Source organism: Oenanthe melanoleuca, chromosome 2 (genome assembly GCF_029582105.1).
Source record: "Oenanthe melanoleuca isolate GR-GAL-2019-014 chromosome 2, OMel1.0, whole genome shotgun sequence".
Classification (NCBI taxonomy): domain Eukaryota; kingdom Metazoa; phylum Chordata; class Aves; order Passeriformes; family Muscicapidae; genus Oenanthe; species Oenanthe melanoleuca.
Window position 1 is genome coordinate 121,234,007 of NC_079335.1, and position 23,616 is coordinate 121,257,622.

The window sequence follows — 23,616 nt, forward strand, 5'->3', positions numbered from 1 at the left end:
ATGGAAGCGGTTGCCTTGCCACCCGGGGCGGGGGGGCGCGGGGGGCACAGGATCCCGGGATGGCGGGGGCTCCCGGTGGCGGCCGCCGTGCCGGGCCCGGCGCAGTCGCCCCCGCGGGCCGGGCCGGGCCGGGCCGGGCCGGGGCAGAGCGGGCGGGCGGGAGCGGCGATCCGGCGATCCGGCGGGGGGCGCGGGGAGCCAATGGGCGGCGGGGATCCGCCGGCGCGGCTCGGGGGCCCCTGGAGGAGGAGGAGAGGAAAAACCACGGGATTGAGCTCTGTCAGTGGCGCTCGCGGCTTCCAAGGGGGAAGTGCCGGGGAATAATTAATGTTTTTATTAAATTTGGAGGGAATTTTTTGCAGCCGATCGCCGCGCGTGGCCTTCAGGTGGGTCTTCCGCCGCAACTTTGCCCGCCGCCCCTCAGGATCGCGCGGCGGCGGCGCGGCTGCGGGAGCGATCCTGTGGGAGCAGGCGGCTGGTGCGCGGGGCGGGGGGGCCGTGCGTGTGCCTGGGTGTCTCTGTGTGTGTGTGTGTGCGTGTGTGTGTGTGTGCGAGGGCCGGTGCGCGGCCGCCGGGCGCCGCCGCCGCCGCGAGGTGCGCGGCGAGCCCCGCGTTCGCCATTACGAGTTGAGCCCACGCTGGGAGCCGCGGCCGCCGCCGGCGCGGATCGCCCGCGGGCGCGCTGTAAATAAAGCGCTGCCTCTCGCCCCGCCGGCCGCCGCCGCGGAGTGCTCCCGCTCCGCGTTCTGCTGGCGGCAGCGTGCAACCCAGGTGAAGGGAGGGTTGTTTTTATGAATGGGACTCTTTGAGGTTAATTAGGTATGCAAATGCAAGCAGTTCATTCATGCTGCCTTTTTTTTTTTTTTTTTTTTTTTTTTTTTTAAATCTAAAAGCCATCTTGTATTCCCCTCTAGGCTGCTTGGAGTCCAGATCCCGAGGAAATCTCCAGATCAAATGCCCAGTAAATAAAAACACTGAGCTAAGACTCGTGGAAGAGCTGCAGAATGGATGGATTTTATGATCAGCAAGTGCCTTACATGGTCACCAATGTGAGTGATCAGTTCAAAGTTGGTGTTTATAAACTTGACTCCGACTTATTTCTGTGGGGGAGTTTTACAGACACAGTCTCTGCTTTGTTACGGCTGTAGGGGCAACTCTTCATCTGGGAGCTTTGCTTGCAAGATGAGCCTATCTTCTTAGTTATTGCAATAAAGCATCGTGTTCTTTTAAAGACAGTTTTGGGATGATTAAAAAATCATGCACATGATTAGCGGATGAGGGAGGCGAGAGCAGCAGCAGCTGCATTCAAAGTTTCTGGCTGCGTTTGCCTGCAACGTTCAAAAGAATGAAGTTGAGGCAAACATTAACCTTTTTCTTTCCTCTCTGTTGTTTTTGTTTTTTTCTTTCAGGACTTTGCAAATAATTTTATAAGTAATGCAGGGAAACAAAGCAGTCTATTATAATTTCATATCTGGGTTCTCCTGCATAGCTTATGCTATGGGGATTTATGGGCTATTGTGTAGGTTTGTATACTTTAGATGCTAAAAATACGATTGGTATTGTGTTGCTGCTGAAGCACATTATATATGTATTGTACAAATAGATGTTTACATAGATAGAAATGTGTTGCATTTAGACATAGGAATCTTTTGGAGGATGTTAGGTGCTCAGCAATATCTTTTGTTAGAAATTGAAGGCTTGCAAGAAGTCCCTGTTTGAAAATGTAAAGAATTTATGCCAACTTTGCATATTCCTGATTAAATACAAAAATGCCCAAAACAAACCCAACAAAATATCAAACCTCAGATTTCTAAAGTAACTGATCTTTCCTGTTTATAGAATCCGCGTGGGAGAAACTGTAATGAGAGACCGACAAATGTCAGGAAAAGAAAATTCATTAACAGAGACCTGGCTCATGATTCAGAAGGTGAGGGCTTGTCGTTCCTCCTCTCCCCCCCCTCCCTTTCTTACTAATGCAGAGAAGCTTTTTGAGAGCTATTTATTTATTTATTTTGGAGATAAATATATCTAGATCAATCTGAATAAACAAGACAAGAAAACTACATGTGCTAGTGCAAAACAAACTGGCAAGGGAAATAAATTTATAAAGTTGAAAGTCTTTCCTTGACTTACCCTGTTGCATTTTGTGCACATGAGGTGCACGGATGTCATGCACTGAGGACAAACCTTTGTGGCATCTGACACAAGTCGTGGCACCTGGCTTTTCACCACCAGGCCTCTTCAGTTTTAGGGCATTCTTCATCCCTCCCATCCTTTTCCCTGGTATGTCTTCACTGATGGTAGCAGGAGTGAGAGAATGTGGGTGTGGAGATTTGATTTTCACCAGCTTTACTGTGTAGTCAGGCTCCTGGTGTCTGCTGGCCGGTTTCTCTTGTATAACACTCACAGGGTTAAAAATCCAGGGAATTTAAATTAAGGGAGCCTAGAGTGGAGAAAGTTTTGGAGGGCCAAAGATTTGTAACTTAGTCCCATCAGTAGCCAGTCAGGATTGGAGTTTGAGAGCTGTGGGCTGGTAATAGCTGTTAACACTTCTTTAGGTTACAAGGTCTGTATTATGCTACGCCTACAGCCCTGAAAGTACATAAGACATACAGGAAGATATGTAGGGGCCTATAACTTACCCCTATGTAAATCTTATCAGGGTAAGTACACACTGACACACTTTTCAAAATCCATACTTGCCTGGAAAAGTAGATTGAAAGAAAAGCAACTTTCTGATTTTCAGTTTAATAATTTCCCAATGTGCATGTGGGGTATCAGTCCACAGGATAAATGAATAGCCTCTGTCATTTAAGTATATGTAAATAGTTATCTGTCAGCATTCATAAAAGAGGAAGTCTCTCTCAAAATACAGTAAATCAAAAATAAACCATTTGTTAGTTCAAATGTCCTACTTAGTCTTAGCAAACAGAATTTTCTGAGGCTTGCAAGTAAGCTGAATGCTGCTCTGGTTTACACCCATTATAAGTAACTGATTTCAGTGAATTGCGAAATATAAGCTGCTGCAAAATCCAGTCCATGGAGAAGGTGGTTTTAGCTTTAAAGAACTGCAGTGAATATAGCATAGAGGAAATACTGGTGATTCTCATGTCATACCAAGTAAAACATAAGGGGAAGTACAAAAGATTTCCCATTTCTCTTTGCTATTGCAGCATCTCAGGTCATGGCTTCAGAATTTTTATATGATAGTTATGACCCTACTATTAAAATACTTAGTTATTGCTCAGGCAGAACTGTGGAAGTCCAAGCAAGCCTTATCTGGGGCAGATATTACAGGAGGAGGCCTGAATTGTATAAGAAGAAATAGTTCACCTCTAAGAAATATTATGATTTTTAACTTTTCTATATGTTGCTGAGTGAGCCTTTTATACTGCAGAGCTCTGTTAAGATCCTGGTTATTGTTTCAAGAGCAGAAAATACAGTAAGTGCTTGGGTTTTTATTAATAGGTGTAGAAAAATCAGTAACTGGTGCCTCAAAATGCCTGCTTTTTCTGTACATTTGACTGCCAAGACAGAATTGATATATGTTGTTCTTAAGGAAAAATACATTTTTGAACATATTTTAATCTTGTGAAGAGATTAAATTTTATCCATGTCTTTATCTTTTTGCAGAACTCTTTCAAGATCTGAGCCAATTACAGGAGACATGGCTTGCAGAAGGTAAGGGAAAAAACTGCTTGTAAAAAGAGGAAAAACAACTCTGGAGGGGAAAAAAAAAGTCCTGAACTTGCTGTCTTAATGTTCAGCCCAATTAATTGAGCTCTAAAAGAGCCACCTCATGTGTCATGCATACATTAGAGCCTCTGATGAGTTTGTCTTTGGGGACTCTGGGGCTGCTCTACCCAGTGTCATCACAAATTACCAGGAGAAATTGCTTCCAGCTCACAATCACATCTGCTTTTGGCAAGAACTAATGCACCAAGACTTCAAGTTCTAAGCCTCTGTTCAGATTTTAATTGCAATTGATCAGGTTTATATTATTGTACCTCGAGAGACTACATACAGCCAGAACTGGGCTTGCTGTTTCCTTTTCAGCAGCACATATAATTATTTGGTGTTCTGGTGGAGTACTTTTCTGATGGCAGAAATTAGTTTCTCTGGGTTCATCGGGACGGGATGCTTCAAGATTTAAGTGCAAGTGTCTTCTTTCCACCTTGTTCACAACACAGAACATTAGGTGTGTATGAAATACTTAACCAGTATTTTTTCTTTCTTTTTTTTTTTTTTTTTTTTTTTCCATAAACCTTTAAATATTTTGCATGTTATTTTTGTCTTTGTATTTGTAGTCGTGAATTTCTGTACCGGGTGATTAGAAAACTAACATCGGTCTGCTTTACACATGCATGCTCTTTTAAGTATTTCAGATAATCTTGCAGAGCACATTCTAGTGAAGGGATAAGGTTTAAGAACAATAATATACAAATCTGAATTTCCAGTAGTTGAGAGGTTAATTTAACAGTAACAAAAATGTGCTGCTGTATTAGGAGAACTTTAACAAGTTTCAAGGTATCTTTTTCCTTGTTCAAGTCTATTTGTTTTCAGCAACATTTTCTGTTTTGTTTTGTTTTGTTTTGTTTTGTTTTTTTTCCCTTTGATATTTGCAGTACTATTTATTTGAAGTATAAAGATTTTTGTGCATTATCTGTTCTTAATATTTCTGGTGAATTTTAAATGTAAACTTCTGCATCTGAAATAGACATAGATTTGATGCAAGTTAAAATAATCTCTCCAGATTCAACCTGATTTAAATGAATGTGAGTATTCACATATGTTTAATTTTTTTCTTGTACAGGACTAGGCACAGCTGTTTATAGAAGAGATGTTCTATGGGGTTTTTTTTTGTTGTTCTTTTGTTTTTTGTTTTGTTTTTGTTTTAAAGGAGGGATGTTGGGGTGAAATTCTAGTTGCTAGTGTTCACAGAAAGGGAAATATTGCTGATGACTACTTGCTTATGCCCTGATTCTGTTTTAACAGCTTTTTTGTGTAGTTTCTTTACCTGTAAGTAAGTTGTGAGGTATTGTTTATTTTGATGACATTTTTATTCTGCTAGTATTAGTTTTAATATGGGGTTATTCTTTGTATAATCAAAAATCCCTCCTGAAATTAACAGAACAGAGGATATATTTTTATGAACTAATACAATTCTTCCCTAATAATTGAAAACAGGATGTCCTGTACTATGATCTTTCTTTTGTAGTATAATGGTCAGATGCGACTGTAACTGTCTCCCTGGTAATTTTCTAAGGAACTCTTTACATTGTATCATCTCATTCATGTTAGCAAATCAGAAGCATGTTAAAATGCTACTCAAAAGATACTGTTTTTTAATTCAAAGGTTAACTTTCAGTTTGATTTTTTCACTGGCATGGATGTTTTGTTTCTGAATAATGATTAAATTTCTTTGGTCTTAAGTCAGAGAAAATACAGGCAGATTCATACTGCATGTGGCAGATATAATGGAAGTTTGAAAAATAATGCAGAATTTAAAACTAATTTGATCATTTCCATAGGGAAATAAATTAATGTAATGGCAATTTTTATTTTAAAGGCACTGCTTATTTTAGATTGGAATCGCTTGTTTGAGAGTCTTTTTACCTCTTTATCAGAGTGTATTTCACTGAATAAATTTAGATAGGTTTTGAAAGAGAAGGTGTCTAATCCCATGTCAGCTGGGTTGAATAACATTTATAAAGGCAGATAAAATAATCTGGGAAATATTGAAAAAAAATGAAAAAAAAAAAGTTACTTTTTTACCTAGCAGAAAGTAATAAAGCTCTAAATAATGGTATTTGTCCACAGTATATTGCAATTAAATATTACAGGTTTTCCAGTGTTCTAGAAATGCTTTAAGAAATTTCTGTTTCGGGCCATGCCATGGTTTGAGCTGTTTCACGAAAAACAAACTTTGCATAGTTTTCTTAAGGCTAAACTAAAACTGAAATAAAAAGTTAAGATGACAACACTAAATATTGTACTGTTATCTTGATCCCAAAGTTTTGTGCAAAAAACCCCAACTTAATAACTTCTGTTGGTCTTCATAAAATACTAGTGTTTGAGGACATTGTAGCTCTATTTAAATGTCTATATGGATGACCTTAGCCAGGAAACAGATTTTGAAATCAGACTTGTTTACCCATTGCTAGATGTGTCCATTTATGTTCTTCTGGACCTTCCTAGGCTAGAAGTCTGCCAATTTGGCAGCATCAGTACTGTTTACATATTTCTTTTCATAATGCTCTGGAGCCAGGGAAATGACCATGAAATTTTAAAACATCTTGACCCTTTTTAAGAAAAGCAGTGGCAGCTGACCAGGTTTCTCCCACTAGTTCAGATCCCCACTGGGGAGTAACCAGGTCAAAAACCTACTTATTAGTTAGGAGAAGAAAATGAGTTGCATTTTATGACACACAAAAATAATGCTTATGGATTTTTCTTTGTTTTGCTTTTCCTGAAGCTGTCCTTACTACATCACATACTTTAGCCTGAAGATTTTTACAGTTATTGTCACCTGTGACAAGTTGGTGGTAAACAGAAAAGAAATGTATTATTTTCCTCTTGGAAGTGGTGGGAGGCTCACTTGTATTAAAGTATTAATACAAATGTAAACAATTCAGTAATCTGTTTAATATTTTATTACTATATAATTAACAAGCTGAATACTACTTACAGTGAGCTCACAAATGTATTCCACTAGCTACATAGTAGATTTTTATGGAAATGAGTTTTGCTTCTTATTCCATATAGTATTATATATGTAAGAAAGACTCTGAATTGTTTTGATGTAAACCTTATTCTGAATAAGGTTGCCCTGTGTCAACTGTTATGTAAGACAGAAGATAGTGTATAACAGTTTTCTCGTGCTAGAAATTGAAAATGGGAAGCCCTTAATAAATTTTTCAGTGTTAAACCTTGTAATAGTTAAAGTTGCCTATTGCTAACCAAGACAAATATTATTTGAATTTTATCTTTTATATTTAAATAACTCTGTGGCAACATTTTGACATGATAATACTGTAAAATGACTTTATTGATTCCACGGATTTGGAATCAGATTGGTTCTGTCAGGTAGCAATTATTCGTGTCTTGAAAAAAGTGGTTAAAATGTTAATCTAATGTTATCTTGTCATGGTAGCTCTTCCTACTTACTGTGGAACAAAATGAAGAGAGAACAAATTTTTAGTGAGTGAGTATCTCCTTTCTATGGAGAAATCATTTGGTTTTGGGGAATACTAGATTAGCAAAAAACTCAGATTTTTAAAAAATATTATTTAGATACTAATTTCTCCTACAGCTTGTTCCAGATACATAAAAGGCATCCCAAGCGAAGATAAATAATAAGTTTATGCACTAGATCTGGTTCTTAGAGCAATAGATAATAAACTTCTCAAATGGTAATATACTGAAAAAAAATTCTTTATGTGATTTGAAAAACATACAAAAAGATTAAGTAGACAATAAGTGGTTTGAAATAACAGCTACAGGTAACGGGTTCGTGCCTCTACCGCCACTCAGCTAAATTGAGTGGATGGCTTCTTCAGGCTACTGATACTCAGAAGCCACTTCTTAGTATCTGAAAGTAAGTAATTTTTCTCAAATAATTATTGGCCAGCTTTGGAATGAAATTGAGGAAATAAGTTTCTTCCCTCTGTTCTCCTAATGTGAAGGTCCCACCAGCGTTGCAGTGATGTCTAAGTGAGTGTTGACTTGTAGTTTATTTCTTGAATGAGGAGGGGTGAAATAGAATAGTTTCTAGGTCTTGAAGGACTGCTTTTAATAAAAGAGAGTACTGGATCTTCAAATATTGGTCTAGTTAGAGTGACTTTGTTTAATTGGGCTAACTAGCTTTTTTCTGCCAAAAAGTTGTAAAATTTAGCCAGTGTAAGGCAGGGCATGTAGCCACATTCAAGAACTATCCACATTTTATAGGAGCAATAAGAGTCAAGAAATAGTAATTTAATACCTCCTTGACTGAAATCTGCCTAACAGGAACAAACACTCTTAAAAGCAATGAAAACACTTTCAGTTTGTAGTACAGAGAATTTTTTTTTTTTTTTGGTGGACTTTAGTGATCTGATTGATTTCATTTTCTAATAATCACAATTCATGATCTGAAATATCTGCACAAAAAAAAAAAAGAACAGATAGATTAGGCAAAATGGGAGGGAGGGGGATGTTATTAAAAAAAAATCCAAAAGAAATAAACCCATCAAAAATCCACAAGTCTGAAAGTCTGTATAGTAATAAACTTTTTCATGTTTTGCTTGTTTGCTAGAAAAGTAAATAATTTTGCTCAAAATCATAATTTTCAAAAGTGTAGAGGGGTTTGCTAGCCATGAGCCATGTAGCGAAATATTAAATGTGAGTACTCCTTTTAAAGCTATTTTTTTCCTCATTTTTAGTATAACAGCAAATGAAGAGCAGATTCTGCAAACCCATCTTCGTATTCCTAGGGATTATTCACATAAGGAAGAATTTTGAGATCTGGAGCTAGTTTTGAAGTGCATTTAAGTTTATTAGTCAGAGCATCCCACGTTATGTAAAAAGGGTTTGGGGTTGTTTGGACAGCAAATCCAGTGCTTATGCGAAATAATATTTTTTACTGTCTTGAAATTTATCACTGTTTTGCCTTCCCAGTGCTTCTTTGTTAGAAACAGTTCTTCCCCTGGAAAAAGAGCAGCCACCAACCAACACCCCCCCACCCCAGCTCTTGCAGGAATACTTACAATTTAGCCAATCTTTCAGATACTCAGAAGTGACAATGAATCAAAGAAAACTCAATAGATCCATTACTGTTGAGGCCCGAACTCTTATTTTAGCTGAGGCCAAAATACTACTGCTCATATAGAATTTCCTGTCAATTTCAATTTCTTTTGCCACTTTGAATAAATGATGGATATTTTAAAACTAATTGCTCTTAGCTCTAAAAGTGAAGCATGAGGTCAGAGCGCACAGTACTGCAGGAAGTGATCTGCTACCCAAAATAAAGTTTTAAGTGAAGCATTTTCAGCTTCTTGTTTTTCTGGACAGTTTCCAGTTTGTTTTTTTTTTTTTTTAACAGGAGCACCTTTCTCTGGAGCGCAGCTGAGCTTTTGGAAGCAGTTTTTGAGTGGGAGAAGGAAGAGTTAAATTTAAGCCCTTTATAGTTTGCTTAACTTTTCATTTATTAAATAACGTTCCTCAGCAGGTCTGTGCTGCATCTTGAGACAAAGCAGTGAAATCACTGTGTTTATGCCTAAAGTTCAAGTTTACTTTGCTGTAGCTTTCTGGAAGGGTGTGACATGAAAAGCTTGTGGTTGGGGCCACATGGTTCATGCTGGACTGTGTTTTTGTGAATGGAGGCAGAACTCCAGTTCTGACTGCTTGTCTTGAGGAATTGCTTCGGAGATCAGCTGTCTCATTCACTGGCAGAAAGAATGACTCATACATCTTCTGCCTTGTTTGGCTCCAGGTCATTGTTACAGTGGATAGAGCTGGTTTTAATTAAATATTAACTCCTTTTGTTCTGGATGCTTGTTAATGGGGACTTTTTGTTTACTTGCAATGAAAGCAAGCTAACTGGCCCGAGTTCTAAACTCTTTTTTTCCTCCAAATTCTTTCCCTTTGCAAAATGAGCCGTCAGTTCAGCCTTTCAAAAAGTGTTTAAAGCTCTAAAAACTACAAACAAGTATTAAGTATTTTTGTGCTGTGAATGTTTGCATAGCTCTGTAGGTAGTGAAACTGTAAAACCTAAACTGATAACATCTTCAAGATCATCATTAACATGCTTTCCAAATCCTCTTGAGACATTATAGCTATAGTCAGAAGGAAAAAAAAAAACAACTTTTGGTAATATTCTAGGCTGAGTTGGATAGTTTATGCTGCAGATGTTGTCTGCTTCAGGAGTCTGAGACTTGATGGCTCTGAATGTGGAATGAACTAATGTAGCTGCTTCTGCTATAAGCAGTAAAAGCCACGTGCTTAATATCCTTCAAAACCTTTTATTAGTCTTTTGGAATATACTTGTCTTCCCAAACCCCCATAATTAAGTAGCTCAAGGAAATGTTCTCATTCAGATGGGGGATCATTTCAGATATCTTTTTTCAATTTCCCTCTGAACAGCAAAGTTAAAAAAAAAAAGATTTTGGTGATTCATGCATTGTGTCTTGTGTATGTTAACAGGAACTTTTATGGCAGCTTTGCTAAGTTGCAGTATTTATGAATAAAAGAGGAAATGAATGGCCTATGTATATAAATGTGTCGACAGTTGTGACACTGCAAGTTACATTTTCCTTTCAGATATTCACACGTTGAAGTGTCTTCACCTGCCCATTTAATTTGCTGCAAAATCTACCTGTGATTATCCAAAATCCAGGTACAGAAGCCCTATTCTGCTTCAGCAGTGGGATGATGTATCCCAATGATACAGCATCTCACAGCGAGATGCTGGTGGAAGGAGTCTCTGTGACGATGAGTGCTTGCATTTCAGCAGTATGATCCTGTGCAAGTTTCAGTTCTGCTTGTCTAAGAATGATATCAGATTAAGTGAAGAAATAATTTAAGTGCTCATTTCCACCAGTTAGCAGGTCCTTTTAATTTTTCCATATAGGCTTGTGGGCTCATTTGTAAGGTACTGATGCTACTAAATTTACAGTCCAGTTGGAAATGCATGTTCCTTGTTCGAATGTTTTGGATGCTGTTATTTGTTTTGTTTATATTTAGCAGGGTTTTAAACACTTCTTAACTTGCTGTGTTCCTTTCTCTACAGAGGCTTTTAAGGCTATGTTAATATTGCATTTAAAGTAAATTTTGACAGCGTAGTCTCCACCTGTTTCTAGAGTACTGATAAAGTGATGTGCTCCATCTCTATTAAATATGCCTTCATAAATTTTGGAGATCCATGAATGAAGCCTATTATTCTTGATTACTCCATAAACAAGAGCAAATCAGGGGTAATGGCAGTAATGTAGTGGTTTCCACGACACTTCAACCAGATATATTTTATTTTTTTCTTACTCTATAGCTGGGTGGAAAAAAAGAGGGCCTTACTCAGTGATATATATACATAAATCTCCAGAGCAGATTTTTTTTCAGACTAAGTCAAATTAAACTGATAAAACCAGAACGAAGCACTAGTGAAGCTGTCCAGTGCACAGAGGATGCTCTCTGGAAAGTTATGAGAGATTTCTATCCCTGTTCTGTAACCACTAAATGTAGCCTCTTTATTTAAACAAAAGAGGGTTTTGTTTTCTTTGAGGCTTTTAAAGATATCCTAGACTCACAAATTTATATATATCTCTACATATACATGTAAATATAAAATGCAGGTGCATGTTAAAAAAATTAATTCTGCTAGTCTCCTTGCTGCATTTGAAAATGATAGGTGGCTTAAGAAAAATGTGTGGGATGTGTCTTCTAAACAAGAAGTTACTTGACTCTATTACTTTAACTCTGAATGTACTCACAGATGCTTCAGATACACAGATGCACAGATACAAGAAATCTTAGGAACTGATTTTTAAGTAGAAGACCTTGATTTCATAATCAGATTTTTCTGTGGCAGTCAAAGAGTTGGCATTTTTGTAAGGAAAATGCCGAACATTCACGTGTAGTCAATTGCATGAAATGTCAGAAATTGTGGAGTGTTAGTATTTGGGCTCATCCTGTCCCTGAACTCATGCTTGGTAAAACTTCTGTGATTTCTCTGTAAGAAAGAGAAATTGAATGCATCAAAATACTGAAAATATTTGGGTTGGTAGTGTTTTATACAGCTTCAAACTTTGAGGAGCCAATATGTCCTCAGAGGTAGTCGTTTATTCTAAAAGGATGGGTTACTGTCAGGTTTGATTTTGTTTGGTATTTTTTTAAATTAGAAACCCAAACAACAAAGCAATAGTAGCTATTCTTTTTTAATCAAAGTTAGGCTAATTACACTTAGTGTATTTATCTTACTCATACTTCTTTTTAAATCTGCATTTGTACATTTCCAAGGTCATTTGTTTTTAAGGGGTATTTGCTGCAATTAAGACAGTAGGATTTGAAATTTATTTTAAAACCCAGAGCAAATAATTATTCAGTACTATGAGCCTGATTCTGAACTCTTTACCCAGGAAAAAAAACTTCCAGTTTAGCCATTAGAAATATTTCCTGGGTAAAGGAGTGGAGATCTGGTCCATGAAGAGCAGTGTAGTGCACATTCAAAATAACTGTGAGTGATTTTAAATAAATATATATTTTTAATTCAAACAAATTATATTAAAACTAGTAGATATTGCACATATATAATGGGGAATAAGCAATTCCTATACTAGAAATTGTTCTGAAGGGCATTAAAGTCACATTTTATCATGTAACGTATTTGAGAACATTTGATAGGCACGGTTTTGATAAGTGATTATATAATCAGCATTTACCTTTCAAATCTTGTTGGGTAACCAGATCATGGCAGATGTTAACTTTTAATTAAGATCATGTGAATTATTTGCTTGTCTTTGGACAAGAACTGGGGAAAGTATTTTTAAGCGATAATTTCATGCAGCTTTGCTGCGGCGATTCCAGTTAGCGTGTATGTTGAGGAAAAGATGACAAAGTTAGAGAAGATAAGCTGAATCTCTCTCACCATGTACCAGAAGCAGTCATGCTCCAAGGACGCCGTTTCTCTGTGTAATGTTCTGCAGTTATTTGAATGTATTCATCTATAATAAACGTTTAGTGCTATTTCAGCTTAAATGGTTTAAATGAGTTTACCACGCAGTTTGAGACATGGCTAATGTCTTAGATATACACCGAAAAGGAAATGTGGTACCAGAGAAGCAAAATTATCTATCAGCAGACCGTGAAATGATTGCATTTAATAGCTCAGGTTTGTGATGGAAGTTTCCTAAAAGCAAAGATGATTGTACAAAAGGCAAATGGATATTAATTGTGATTTTTGCTTTAAGTAAATCTTTTTCGATGTCTGAAATGTTGTCATTAAACCAGGAATTCTGTGGTCTAGTAATATAGTTATTTTTGAATATTTAAAACAATATCAGAAAATCCCTACTGTATTGGCTGGCTGCCACAAAGAATTGGAATCACTTTTAAGTAAGCTGAAGGTGTGGTAGTTTCAGGTTAAAGAAGCATTAGTGTTAATCAGTGAGATTGGTTTATGTGCACTTAATGCTCAGATATTTTGAACATGAGCACTAATGAGTTTTACCAGTGGCATGGTAGGTCCAGACCCTGGTACAGGGAATGAGGCAGGGCCAGTGAGCCCCCACATCCTCCCATTCCCATTGCTCTGTGCTGGGGCTTCTGTGGACTCACACTGCACCACACAGCTTCACCCCAGGGTTTATCTGATATTAAAATGATGTGCTTGCCTGATTTTCATATTCAACAATGAAGAAACAAAAAATCATAATTTAAAATTTGACTGTGCTTTAAATTAAACACAAGAGTCTTTATTTATGCTTTAATGGCTTATTTTAATTCCTGTTTCTTGTTTTTTATTTGTTTTGTTTTTTTTTCCTTTCTTCAGCTCAGGTACCTGACAATGACGAGCAGTTTGTGCCAGACTATCAGGCAGAAAGTTGTAAGTATACTACAAATCATCACTTTCTTAAAATATATATATATTTGTATATTTATATCTGTGTCTTCATATTTGTTATTTAATTTGGCATCTGTGGTCATGCGATAGCTCCTTTTGCTAATCAGTGACATCAGTGTGATGAGTAGATAAAGCTAGTGGCATTTTGATGTGCAGCCAAAAGAACTCCTTTGGGCTGAAGGTAGAGCCTTTAGCACTGGGCCCTTTCCTGTGATTTCCACCCACAGCCTCAGGGAAGCATGGAGAAACTTAGGTTGTGGAGGTGGAAGGAATTCCTTTGTCTGTAGAGTGTGCAGAGGAGCTTTTCAGCCAGTACAGATCAGATTCTGTGGGACATAGGATGCCTGTCTGCTGAGCAGAAATCAACACATTTTGTGTATGAATAAATAAATAAAAATCTCCACATAAATAATCAAATACCCTCACAGCTGAAGCATTAAGTTGTCTTAGCACGTGGCGTTTTCTTGCTCAAATAATATTTTCCTTTGAGTTAATCGGTGAAAACAGGAGTTATGTTGAGCTGGGTGCTTGGCTTTGTTTTCTATTTACTTAACAAGAACCTAAACTTATTTTTATCAGCCTCAAGTCTGCCCTTTACCTGTTAAAATGCTGCTATTCTGTTAAATACTGGCTCCCTTTTGCTGTACCCGCTGCTCTCTGGTATTGGGTGATTGCAAGGGCATAGCATGAGGAACATCTAACAGAAACAGACTTCTTGGAGCTTCAGTTTTCTTCACGGCAAGGCTTCACCTGCCATTAGAGGTTTCTTCTAACCAGTGTCTGCTGATTGTAGCAGAGCACATGGTAGCTTTTCCATTTTGCTAAATAACTTAAATAGTTTATCTTATTGGAGTGAATTACTGCAGTTTACTAAACCAGATAGCTGTTAAACACGGCATTCACGGTACTGAAATATTAAGATTAATATAGAGAGATTAGGAAGAATTGCATTAAAATAGTCTTTAACCCAAAAAATAAATTCACACTTGCTGAATTTTCCTATAAATCTTTTAGGCTATTTTTTCTGGTTATTAAGAAGTTGTTTTAAGTAGAATTCATTGAGAGCATTCATAACAACAATTTGTGAGGCAAAAAAAAAAAAAAAAAAAAAAAGCCCACGCTCTTTTTAATCCCCTAGAATTGTTGCTGTGCAGGATAGTGTCCCTGCACAGCAACAATTTAAATGAGTTTTTCTCTCATGGTTCCTGTACGTATGCTAACCAACAATCATGGTCACTTTTAAACTTTGAAAATTGCCTTTTATAACAGAGGGGTTTTTTAAATTCTGTCTTCAAAGACTTTTTTTTTCTTTAAATTAAATTAAAATATGAAAGAAAAAACCACCTATAAATTTAAAATCAGATATGTTACTTTACATATGGATCTGTGTCCAAATATAGTCATTCATGCATATACCTTTGTTTAAGAGTACAAAGTTCAACTGGGGCTTCTATTAACCCACAATTATCGTTACACAACAAGTCAATGATTCTTGGAAAATAATTTGTGGACTGTGAATGAAAAGCCCCATTGAAGCTGGCCACTGCTTTTGGTGATAAAGAAATTCTCCTAATATGGCTATTTTATTAATGCTGTTGTGTTTCAAAGTTCCTTAGCCACAGCTTACACAGTATTATCAAAGGAACATTTATTTCTTCATTTCAGTTGGTTTCTTTATCTTAAGTAAAGGTCAGGAGAGCTTCCTGGAGAGTTACTCTGGCAAAGGTTATGGAGTTTCAGACATATAGTTGGATATAATGTATGTAGCTGTGGGCTCTGCAAAACAGGAACGAAGAGCAACATAACCAAAGCCATGGGGAAATTACTGTTGCAGAAGTAGCACAATTGTGATTGTTTTCTCTAGGATCCAAGCCTTCCTTCAAACTCCATTATAATGATTTTTATATAACTGTGCAATACTGAGCCCGTTACTGGTAGCAGTCTGGCAGAAGCACTTGATGTCTTTTTTTAAAAATCTACTTACATTTATTTTGTTTTTTTTTAATTTTAATTTTAATTTTAGTTTTAATTTTTATTTTTTTTTACATGGGAGAGAATGGGCCAGCTTTCACAGATTTAGTGTTTAATGCATTTCATTGAGCCAAAAATGAGGAAGGACAGAAGTGTAAACCGATGAAGGGGGTCACAGCCACTTTAGTTCAAAGGCATTTAAACTAAACTGTGCTTTGCTAGAGAAATTTCATTTATGGAGCTGCATATAGATAGGGGTGTGTATGTGATGTGCAGAGTGTGTAAAGAAAACGGAGGTGTTCCAGTGAAGCTGTTACAATCTGTGGTCCAGGTACAAAAAATAATGACATTTTATTTCTGGCTTCATTGCTTAAGAAAGGGGCTTTAAAGCCAAGACAAATCTGTGCTGTTAAACTGAAAGTTTTAATGTTAAATTGAAACATTAAAAGGAGAGTTAAGAACCTTCTGTAACAGTAGCAGTTCTGGAACAATATGGTTAAAATTTTCTTGCCTAGAAATCACCAGCTTGGCGGTTTGAAGAAGTCAGCTCTCGAAGCAAGATGTGGAAGGTGGAGGAGGAACTGATACTGCCAAGATCATGTGCTGTGTCCTAGCACTGAGCAGGATTAAATGCCCCTTAAAGTGCTGTGGCTTTTGCAATTTGTTTTCTGTAATAATGATTTTAACTAGTGAAACTGCACTGGTATTAGTAACTAGGGGAAACATTTAGTTTAGATTAGATATACAGTCCACTTTATCCACTCAGGGATTTAACTTCAAAGCTAGCTTGGGACCATGAATATTTCAATTATGAGTTGCTATTAAACTTCAATCAGTTTTTGAAAAGCAAACATAATACGTGTATTTATAGTTAGGTGTGGGCTTTAGATATAATGAGTGAGATCAACAGCTAGCATAACTTCATGTGGTATTATTGACGTTATTGGAATTACGCATATTTCTATTAGCTAAGGATCCAGCATGTCAAGCTTTAAGCTTCAGTTTACCTGTTTAAAACTAAAATTTATTTTGTTACTCCTTTATTTCTTCTAGAAAGAGGCCCTTCCTACCATAAGAATCTTAGTAATGCCTGCACTTTCAAACCTTACTTTTTTGTCATCAAAACCTCATCTTCTCTTACCTTTTTATTAAATATTTTTTAACTCGGCATACCTATCACAAAGAACCTTTTTGTAATTTTGTTTAGAGTGAGTGGAATTTAGAGTAGATAACAACTAGCTTGTTTGGCTGAAATTTGGAAAACAAAACACAGTTTGGTTTCTTGTATCTTTCTGCTTTCTGTGAGCACTGAAATTCTTCAGTTCTAAGAGACAAAAATGTGTATAGAAAAGATTTTTTTTTTTGTTTGAAGTTGTTCTGGAAAAATATTGACTTTCATATTAAATAATGTAATTTTCTTACTTTTTCATTTCCATTCTCACAAGAAATAAAAATTCCCTAGAAGGAGTGAGGAATCACTTCTACAAGTTTTTACTCAAAAATTCTGTTTTAGGCAGGTTGGTTTTGTCTCTTTTTGAATCTGCTTCTATAATGAAGTTCACTTGTTTGCTGAACATTCAAGTAACTTCCTAATGACTATTCTTTAACAATAACATGAAAAGTTGTGTAAAGCAAAGATGTAAAAAATCTGCGTCCTCTAAAAAGGTGAATGTATTTGGGAGGCTTTCTTAATCAGCATTCTGTATGACACTTTTTCCTAACTCTTTTTCAATTCATAAAACCTAATTAAGCTGTTTTTCCCTCCATATAAAGTGAGTATTCACATTTGGAGAAGGGTGACCTGTGTTAACTTCCTCAGATAAGGTTTCCTATTGTTTCAAATCCATTTTCATATACTGAGGAGGAGCCAGATCCTGAACTGGTTGTAATCAGTGGCAGGGCTTTCAGATACTGTAGAACAGCAAGGACTTTCCACTCCAGGAGCAAAAATGAATAAAGTGTTCAGTTTGCTCGAAGTCAATAGCTGTTGAGGTGAAGATTACTTGCTCTCATTGTTTGGATGGTTTCTGTGACAGACACAAGAGGAAGTAGGTAGGATTTGCTGATGTTTAAAAGATGTAGTTGGCAAAGAAAACTTGGTATTGTCAACAAAACACTGAATTGTAATGCGACCTTGGTACAGTTGGTTATAAATGGGGATTACTCTGCACCAAACTAGATTGCCTGGTGTCTTAATAGTATAATCATGGTTTATTTTATTAGCAATAGGTATTTGCATGGATCTACTTTTTCAGAGTTTTGTTATTCTTCTTTTTTTTTTTTTTTTTTTTTTTTTTTTTTTTTTTCCCTTTTGCCCTGAAATGTCAGTTACGTATTTAAAATTAATGATAAATTCTAGATTTCGGCTTTTATTTGTTATGGAGTTCTGTTAATGAGGATTTGTTTTGTGCTTGATCAGTTTCCTTCCTTCTCGTTTATTTTGCTCCTGTATTATTTCTGAGATCATCACAGCCTTAACTTAACACTGCCAAGGGGTAAATCATGCTGTTAGACCACATCTGTTGACAGTAAATGGGAAGGGCTGGCTGTAAAAATCCATGCTTCTCCATGTCTGATTAAACTAGCTTAGGAAAAATACTTTTTTTAGTAGTGATTTTGTCACTGATCTTTCATGACCTTTATTCTTTCTCTTACCTCGTTTTTTGTTCCTCTAGGTTTAGTAAAGGGGCGCTTTCGATATAGATGCCAGGAATCTTAAATTATTCAGGGATGTGCTTTTTAGATTCTCTGGCTTCAGTCTTTAAAAGCCTGTTAAAGAGAGATTCTTTACATAGGCTTCAGGTAGCTGTGTTCTTCTGTCATTTTAATGAATGTTGTAGGATATTCCAAATGCAGTTTAAATGAGAAAAAACTTTAATATTTATTTATATATTTGCAGCAGGGGAAATAATGATTTTTTTTGCATTACCAGATAAAAAATGCTTCATTTGTTTTAATTTCTTTCACTTTCTTTCTGTGATTTAAATTTCAAAAGTGAATTTTTGAATTAGAAGAGCATTTTCTGCTTGCTTTAGTATAGCAAGACATAGTGAGAAATTGATGGAGGTTAATTTTCCCTTATTTTGACATATTTTGGAGAAGAAACCCCACACAATTAAAGTAGAAAACACCAGAATACTAGGAGTTCTGACGGTTTGACTGAAGTCAAAATGAGTTTTATTTACGGAATTGTTTTTGGTTTCGGTGCAGAATAGTTTAATTTTGCAGCTTCTAGAAAAGATTTTAGTGGACTAAAAAGAAAGTAATTTTTTAAATGTGATGATTCACTTCATAGGCAGCTGGTAGTCGTGTCTTGGTAGAGCACAATGTTCTAGAAATTGCAGTTGGTAGTGTTTTGGTTGTCTGTGTGTGGCAAGTTGCACACACCAGCATCTTTTCAGGTTTTTTCGAGATTTGTTTTTTTTTTAATTTTATTTTGCCTTTATTTAGGGCCTGTGTTTCTGGAATAACCTTTTCCTTGACTGTAGCTCTGCAGGTGTGGTGCTACAGCAGGCAGTCTGACAAATATCCTGCAAGGTGGTGCTACTTATTTTGGTGCTGAGCTATTCTCTGGTAGGGATTTCTGCTGCAGCTGTGTTTTGTTTCTTGCCACTTGTCTTGAAACTACTTCCTTCCATAGGTCAGATGTTGTCAAATACAGAGACATTTGCTTACTTCTTTCAGTGCATGCCCGACTGTGATGGATTCTTTCCTAAAGGCTTCGAGAGTCGGGACTCTGTGGTTTGTTCCTGCCTTTAGCTTTGCATGACCTTGGGCATGTTGCTTAACATCTTTGTTTCTGGTTTGAAGTAGGTACAGAAATGCATGTATCACTCTGCTGTGAGATACACAGCTTTCTTAATGATCACTTATCTGGAGATCTCAAAAGCATTTTACAAAGACAGTCCAGTGCAATTGCTGTTGTAAGAGCTGGAGAGGTCAGACTGAGGAGTCGATGCTGACCACCTTATCTCCCTTCATAGTTGCCTTAGATAGCCTTGCTTCTTTCATTGTATCCCTGAGCACTTGTTTCCTTTGTTTAAAGCAGGACTGAAACTGTTACCACCTGTTAACTTTCTTTTTTCTTTTCCTTTTTTTTTTTTTTTTTTCTTTTTATTTCACATTCAAAAGAAATTAGGATTTGGTGTCTTTCATTTTGTGGCTCATTGATGGGCATTAGCCTGTGCTAATAAGGGCTTTATTTTTCATGGTTTTCCTCTAGAAGATTTTTGGAAACATTTAAATCTGCTGTATAGTTTTGACCATAATTGCAAGATTTGATTCTTGAAAAAGTTTTACCGAGGGAGAGTGTTGACCGTAATGCCTTTAACTTGTGATCTTAATAGTGGAGAACTTGTGGGCTTGCTTTGATTTTAATAAGCAATTTCTGTTTATTTGCTTTTCTGCTTGTATTTTTATACTAAATTTCCAGCTTTGAAGGTGCAAATATTTAAGATTCTCCTGATAGCGGGAGTGGTAGTGTCTCACAGGTTATGGAAATACTGGTGGTGGCAATAGCACTGTGAAACAAATTAGAAGACCCCATCAAGAACATAGCTTTTGATTTTTAAAACTTCTAAAGCAGAAGCTTTCTTTCAGAGTGCCCAGCAGGCTGTGATGTGAATTTTATTGATTATGGGAAGGGACCTCTGGGCATCTGCAGAGGCAGCAGACACCTCATGCAGACTGGTTTGACTGCACAGGACCGATCTGAACCTGGTCTCCAGCAGAGTGGGGCATCCCCAGCCCAGGCAGCTGCACAGGGCTCCTCTTGTGGGGTTTTGTGCCCCCTGTCTCCCCACTGTCCTTCCACTGCCATGTGGCTCAGCCAAGCTGAGTTAGTTTCCTTTCATTAGAGCCCCATCCTTGTTTGCTGCTTTATTGCAGATTAAAGGCTTGGGCTGCATGTGAAGGTTATCAGCTAATGAATAAACTTCAGTCGCCCTGTCCTGTGATAAATCTGTCTCATAGATCAAAGATGAAGCATGTAGACCTTTTTTCTTTCAAATGGTAATTTCTTAAGGCTGTCAGATCACTTCCTAAGGTCTGTTTACATGAAAACAAAAACATTAAACATATTTTATTCAAAATGTTGAATTCTCAGTTTTGAAAAACCTTCTATTTTCTCTCTGAGGAAGCTTCCTCTCCTTCCTCCCGTGAAGGTCTCATCTGTGGAAATACAAGCAATCCTCACATTGTAACTTGTGGCAGTATTTTCTTAATGCTACCATTGTTTCTGTTTTAAACCAGACAGTTGTTAATTTCATCAGAAGTATGATATATGTGTTAGAACATTTTTTTTAGTTTCAGTTGTATTAAAGTGTGCATAAACTTCTTTTAGCTGTATTTTCACACTGAAACAAAGCAAGGCAGACCGAAGGGTCTTTGTGATTCTATTTCGATACAAAACCCTAATTTTCCTAAAACTCCTTTCCATGCATGTTTTCACAAAATGAGTTTTGTATTTCAAGAGTCATGTAAATACTGATTTGAAAATCTATAAGCTCTGGAATAAAATAATCTATAAGCTATGGTGTAAAATAAGGAGGCAGTCTACAAGCTGAGTTCATCCACTTCTATATATTACATATGCTTCTTTATGTAAAATGTATTTGCAGTCTGTATAATTTTTTTATCTTTCTGCCTGCTGCCTCAGCAACTGGAGATAGAAATCAGGCTCTCCTACAGTGTGCTGTAAAGTTTTCAAGGGATATAGCAGTTAAAAAAAGGAGGAGAGAGTGAAGCTCCTCAAGACATCAGTTAAGCACTGAGGAGTCTGTGACACATTTGTGTCATGTAGGACAGAGGTAGTCTTCAGTAAACGTATAGGAAAAATAGCCCTTGTTTCAGGTTCTAAGTCCTTTTGTTTTGGTCCTGTGCATTTCAGTACTAGGAAGTAATTACAGTGAAGCCATTTTTAAGCTGATAAATATGCATAAATTATTATATTTATTAATTCTGTTGAGTTTTAGAAGTCATCTGTTTTTTTGTTTTTTAGGAATGGTCTAAACCTAGTTTAAAGTTGTAAATGGAAAACTGATTATTTGGTCAAGGCATGTGCTCGTCTTTTCTCTGAGAAGGATTCTTTTCTTTTCCTTTCATTTATTCTTCATTCTCTTTGTCTTCAAGACATTACTCTTACCAGTTCCTGGATTCTAGTATGACCTTGATGAGGTGAATGGAGAAGTGAACTGTCTTGGTAAAGGATATCTTTATTCTTACATATCTATTTCTTCTGTAAGCTGAGGATTATGCATGTTAGAAAAGAGTGAATCATTAGCAGCTTTATTTCTGGTTGTCTTTTTTCCTGTGGCTGTTTATGAACTTATTCAGCAAATGTGGTTGCCAGTAAGTTAATGTAGTGAAATATTTTCTAGCAGTGACATTTACTGCCGAGTCCTGCAGTCACTGAATAGGAAGGTTACTGACTGGCCAGGTTTTTTTCTTTGAATTTATATATTATGAGTCGTCATCAAGGACATTTGAAAAATTACATTTGCAAAAACAATTCCCAGTCTTGCTAATTTGATCCTCTTTGCTCAAAGGTTGTTTCCTTTCTGCTTATAATGTATACCTAAAAAAGATAAACAGTTTAATTCTTTTTTAATACTCTGTCTTCATTCTGAAACTGAATGCAATGTTTCCTTACGAACCATCTGTTAAAATTTCACATGACCAAAGCAATAAGAGAAATGGAGACAACAGGGACTCTTTAAAGTGTCAATATTCTGTAAAGACAAAAAGTTTCAGGCATTTGGGATTAGAATTTGGGAGCTGGATTAATACAAGTCTATATAGTCAGTGTGCGTATGTGGGGGGGTATATATAAGCACACATGCATACAGGAAATACAACATGTAATTAATTGTCAGTCTTACTGATTGTATGCACATATAAAAAAATCATAAAACTTTAGGAATGCTTGGCTTCAGAAAACATCAGCAAGTGTATTGGTAATGTACAGTTGCAAGTCTCATATACATAAGGAATGCTTTAAGTAGCACCAGAAGCCTTTAATATCTGTGCTGAGAGCTAGCACATGGTTGCAGGTGGTCAAACTTCCACTGGTTCCAGAGAAAGAGCACTTTGCTAAGTCTTTGAAAATCGGCCTACTTAAATATAGTCTTGACTTTATGTTCCCAGACATAACCACTTCTGACAATGGCTTCTTTGTTTCCCTGTTGAATCAGTGATAAAAATTGTGAGCTGAATTGTACTGTTGACTTATTTCAATGGCCCGCACCTTTTCCACTGAAGACTGCAGGTTTTGCAGTAGTTTTTGCTTGTAAGCTAGAGAATTTGATTTCAGTCTTGCTTGAATGATCTGTAAAAGCAATCTGTTGGAGTTCTTACTGGTGAGCATTTGTGAAAGTTGAACACTGAAGCATGGAGGACACATGTATTTAGAGTGGTGAGAATCTCTTTCTCCACATGAAGTAAACAAACATGTCATTAACTACCCTGAGCTACTGTAGACTTGTGTTATATACACTTATTGTATAATTGTATATTGTATAATATACAATTATACAATACTAATTATACAATAATAATACTTGGTTTATATACTTCTTGTATAATATACAATTATACAATACAATTATAAAATAATATTATATTTCTTGTTAAAGGTAAAATTGAATTAAAAATAATCTCAAAATGCAGTTTTGTTCCTTTTTAGTGCCTAACATTGAGAGCTGCTAAAATAAAAGCACATGGTAAATAATCTTTTAAATTAGTTGTTTAATTCATGCTAGAGAGCACTCAGTGTGGAGTCAATTTCATTATTTATTGTTTTTTCTTGCTTTTGCACATACTTGAGTAACTATCTGACAGGCATGATTATCCTTAAGGATAATCTTTTATTAGGATGCTCTTTTCTTATGAGGATATTCCTGTTTTTATAGGGACACAAACTGACACATTGGTTATGGGTCTCTGAGGGTAGGGTCCTGAGGCTGAGCTGCTTCAAACTAGAATCAACCTTCTGACACTGGGTTATGGCAGAACCAGCAATTAAATCCAGTTTCTTTCACATTTTGTCCAGCTGCAAG

The 23,616-nt window shown here is 36.7% G+C and overlaps 1 protein-coding gene across 4 annotated transcripts in view; it reads left to right on the top strand.

Annotated features, from left to right (window-relative positions):
- Positions 1-235: 235 nt before the first annotated feature.
- ETV1 (ETS variant transcription factor 1) overlaps positions 236-23,616 on the top strand; it is a 65,907-nt gene continuing 42,526 nt past the window's right edge. The window contains exons 1-5 of one of the 4 annotated variants that reach the window (XM_056485090.1): positions 236-386; positions 915-1,049; positions 1,840-1,927; positions 3,634-3,681; positions 13,520-13,573. In XM_056485090.1, the coding sequence (XP_056341065.1) occupies positions 1,005-1,049; positions 1,840-1,927; positions 3,634-3,681; positions 13,520-13,573 (235 nt within the window). In that variant the 5' untranslated portion in view covers positions 236-386; positions 915-1,004. Of the gene's footprint in view, positions 387-484; positions 820-914; positions 1,050-1,839; positions 1,928-3,633; positions 3,682-3,905; positions 4,199-13,519; positions 13,574-23,616 lie in introns of those variants that run through there. The other 3 variants (XM_056485088.1, XM_056485089.1, XM_056485091.1) reach the window with 3 other exon arrangements.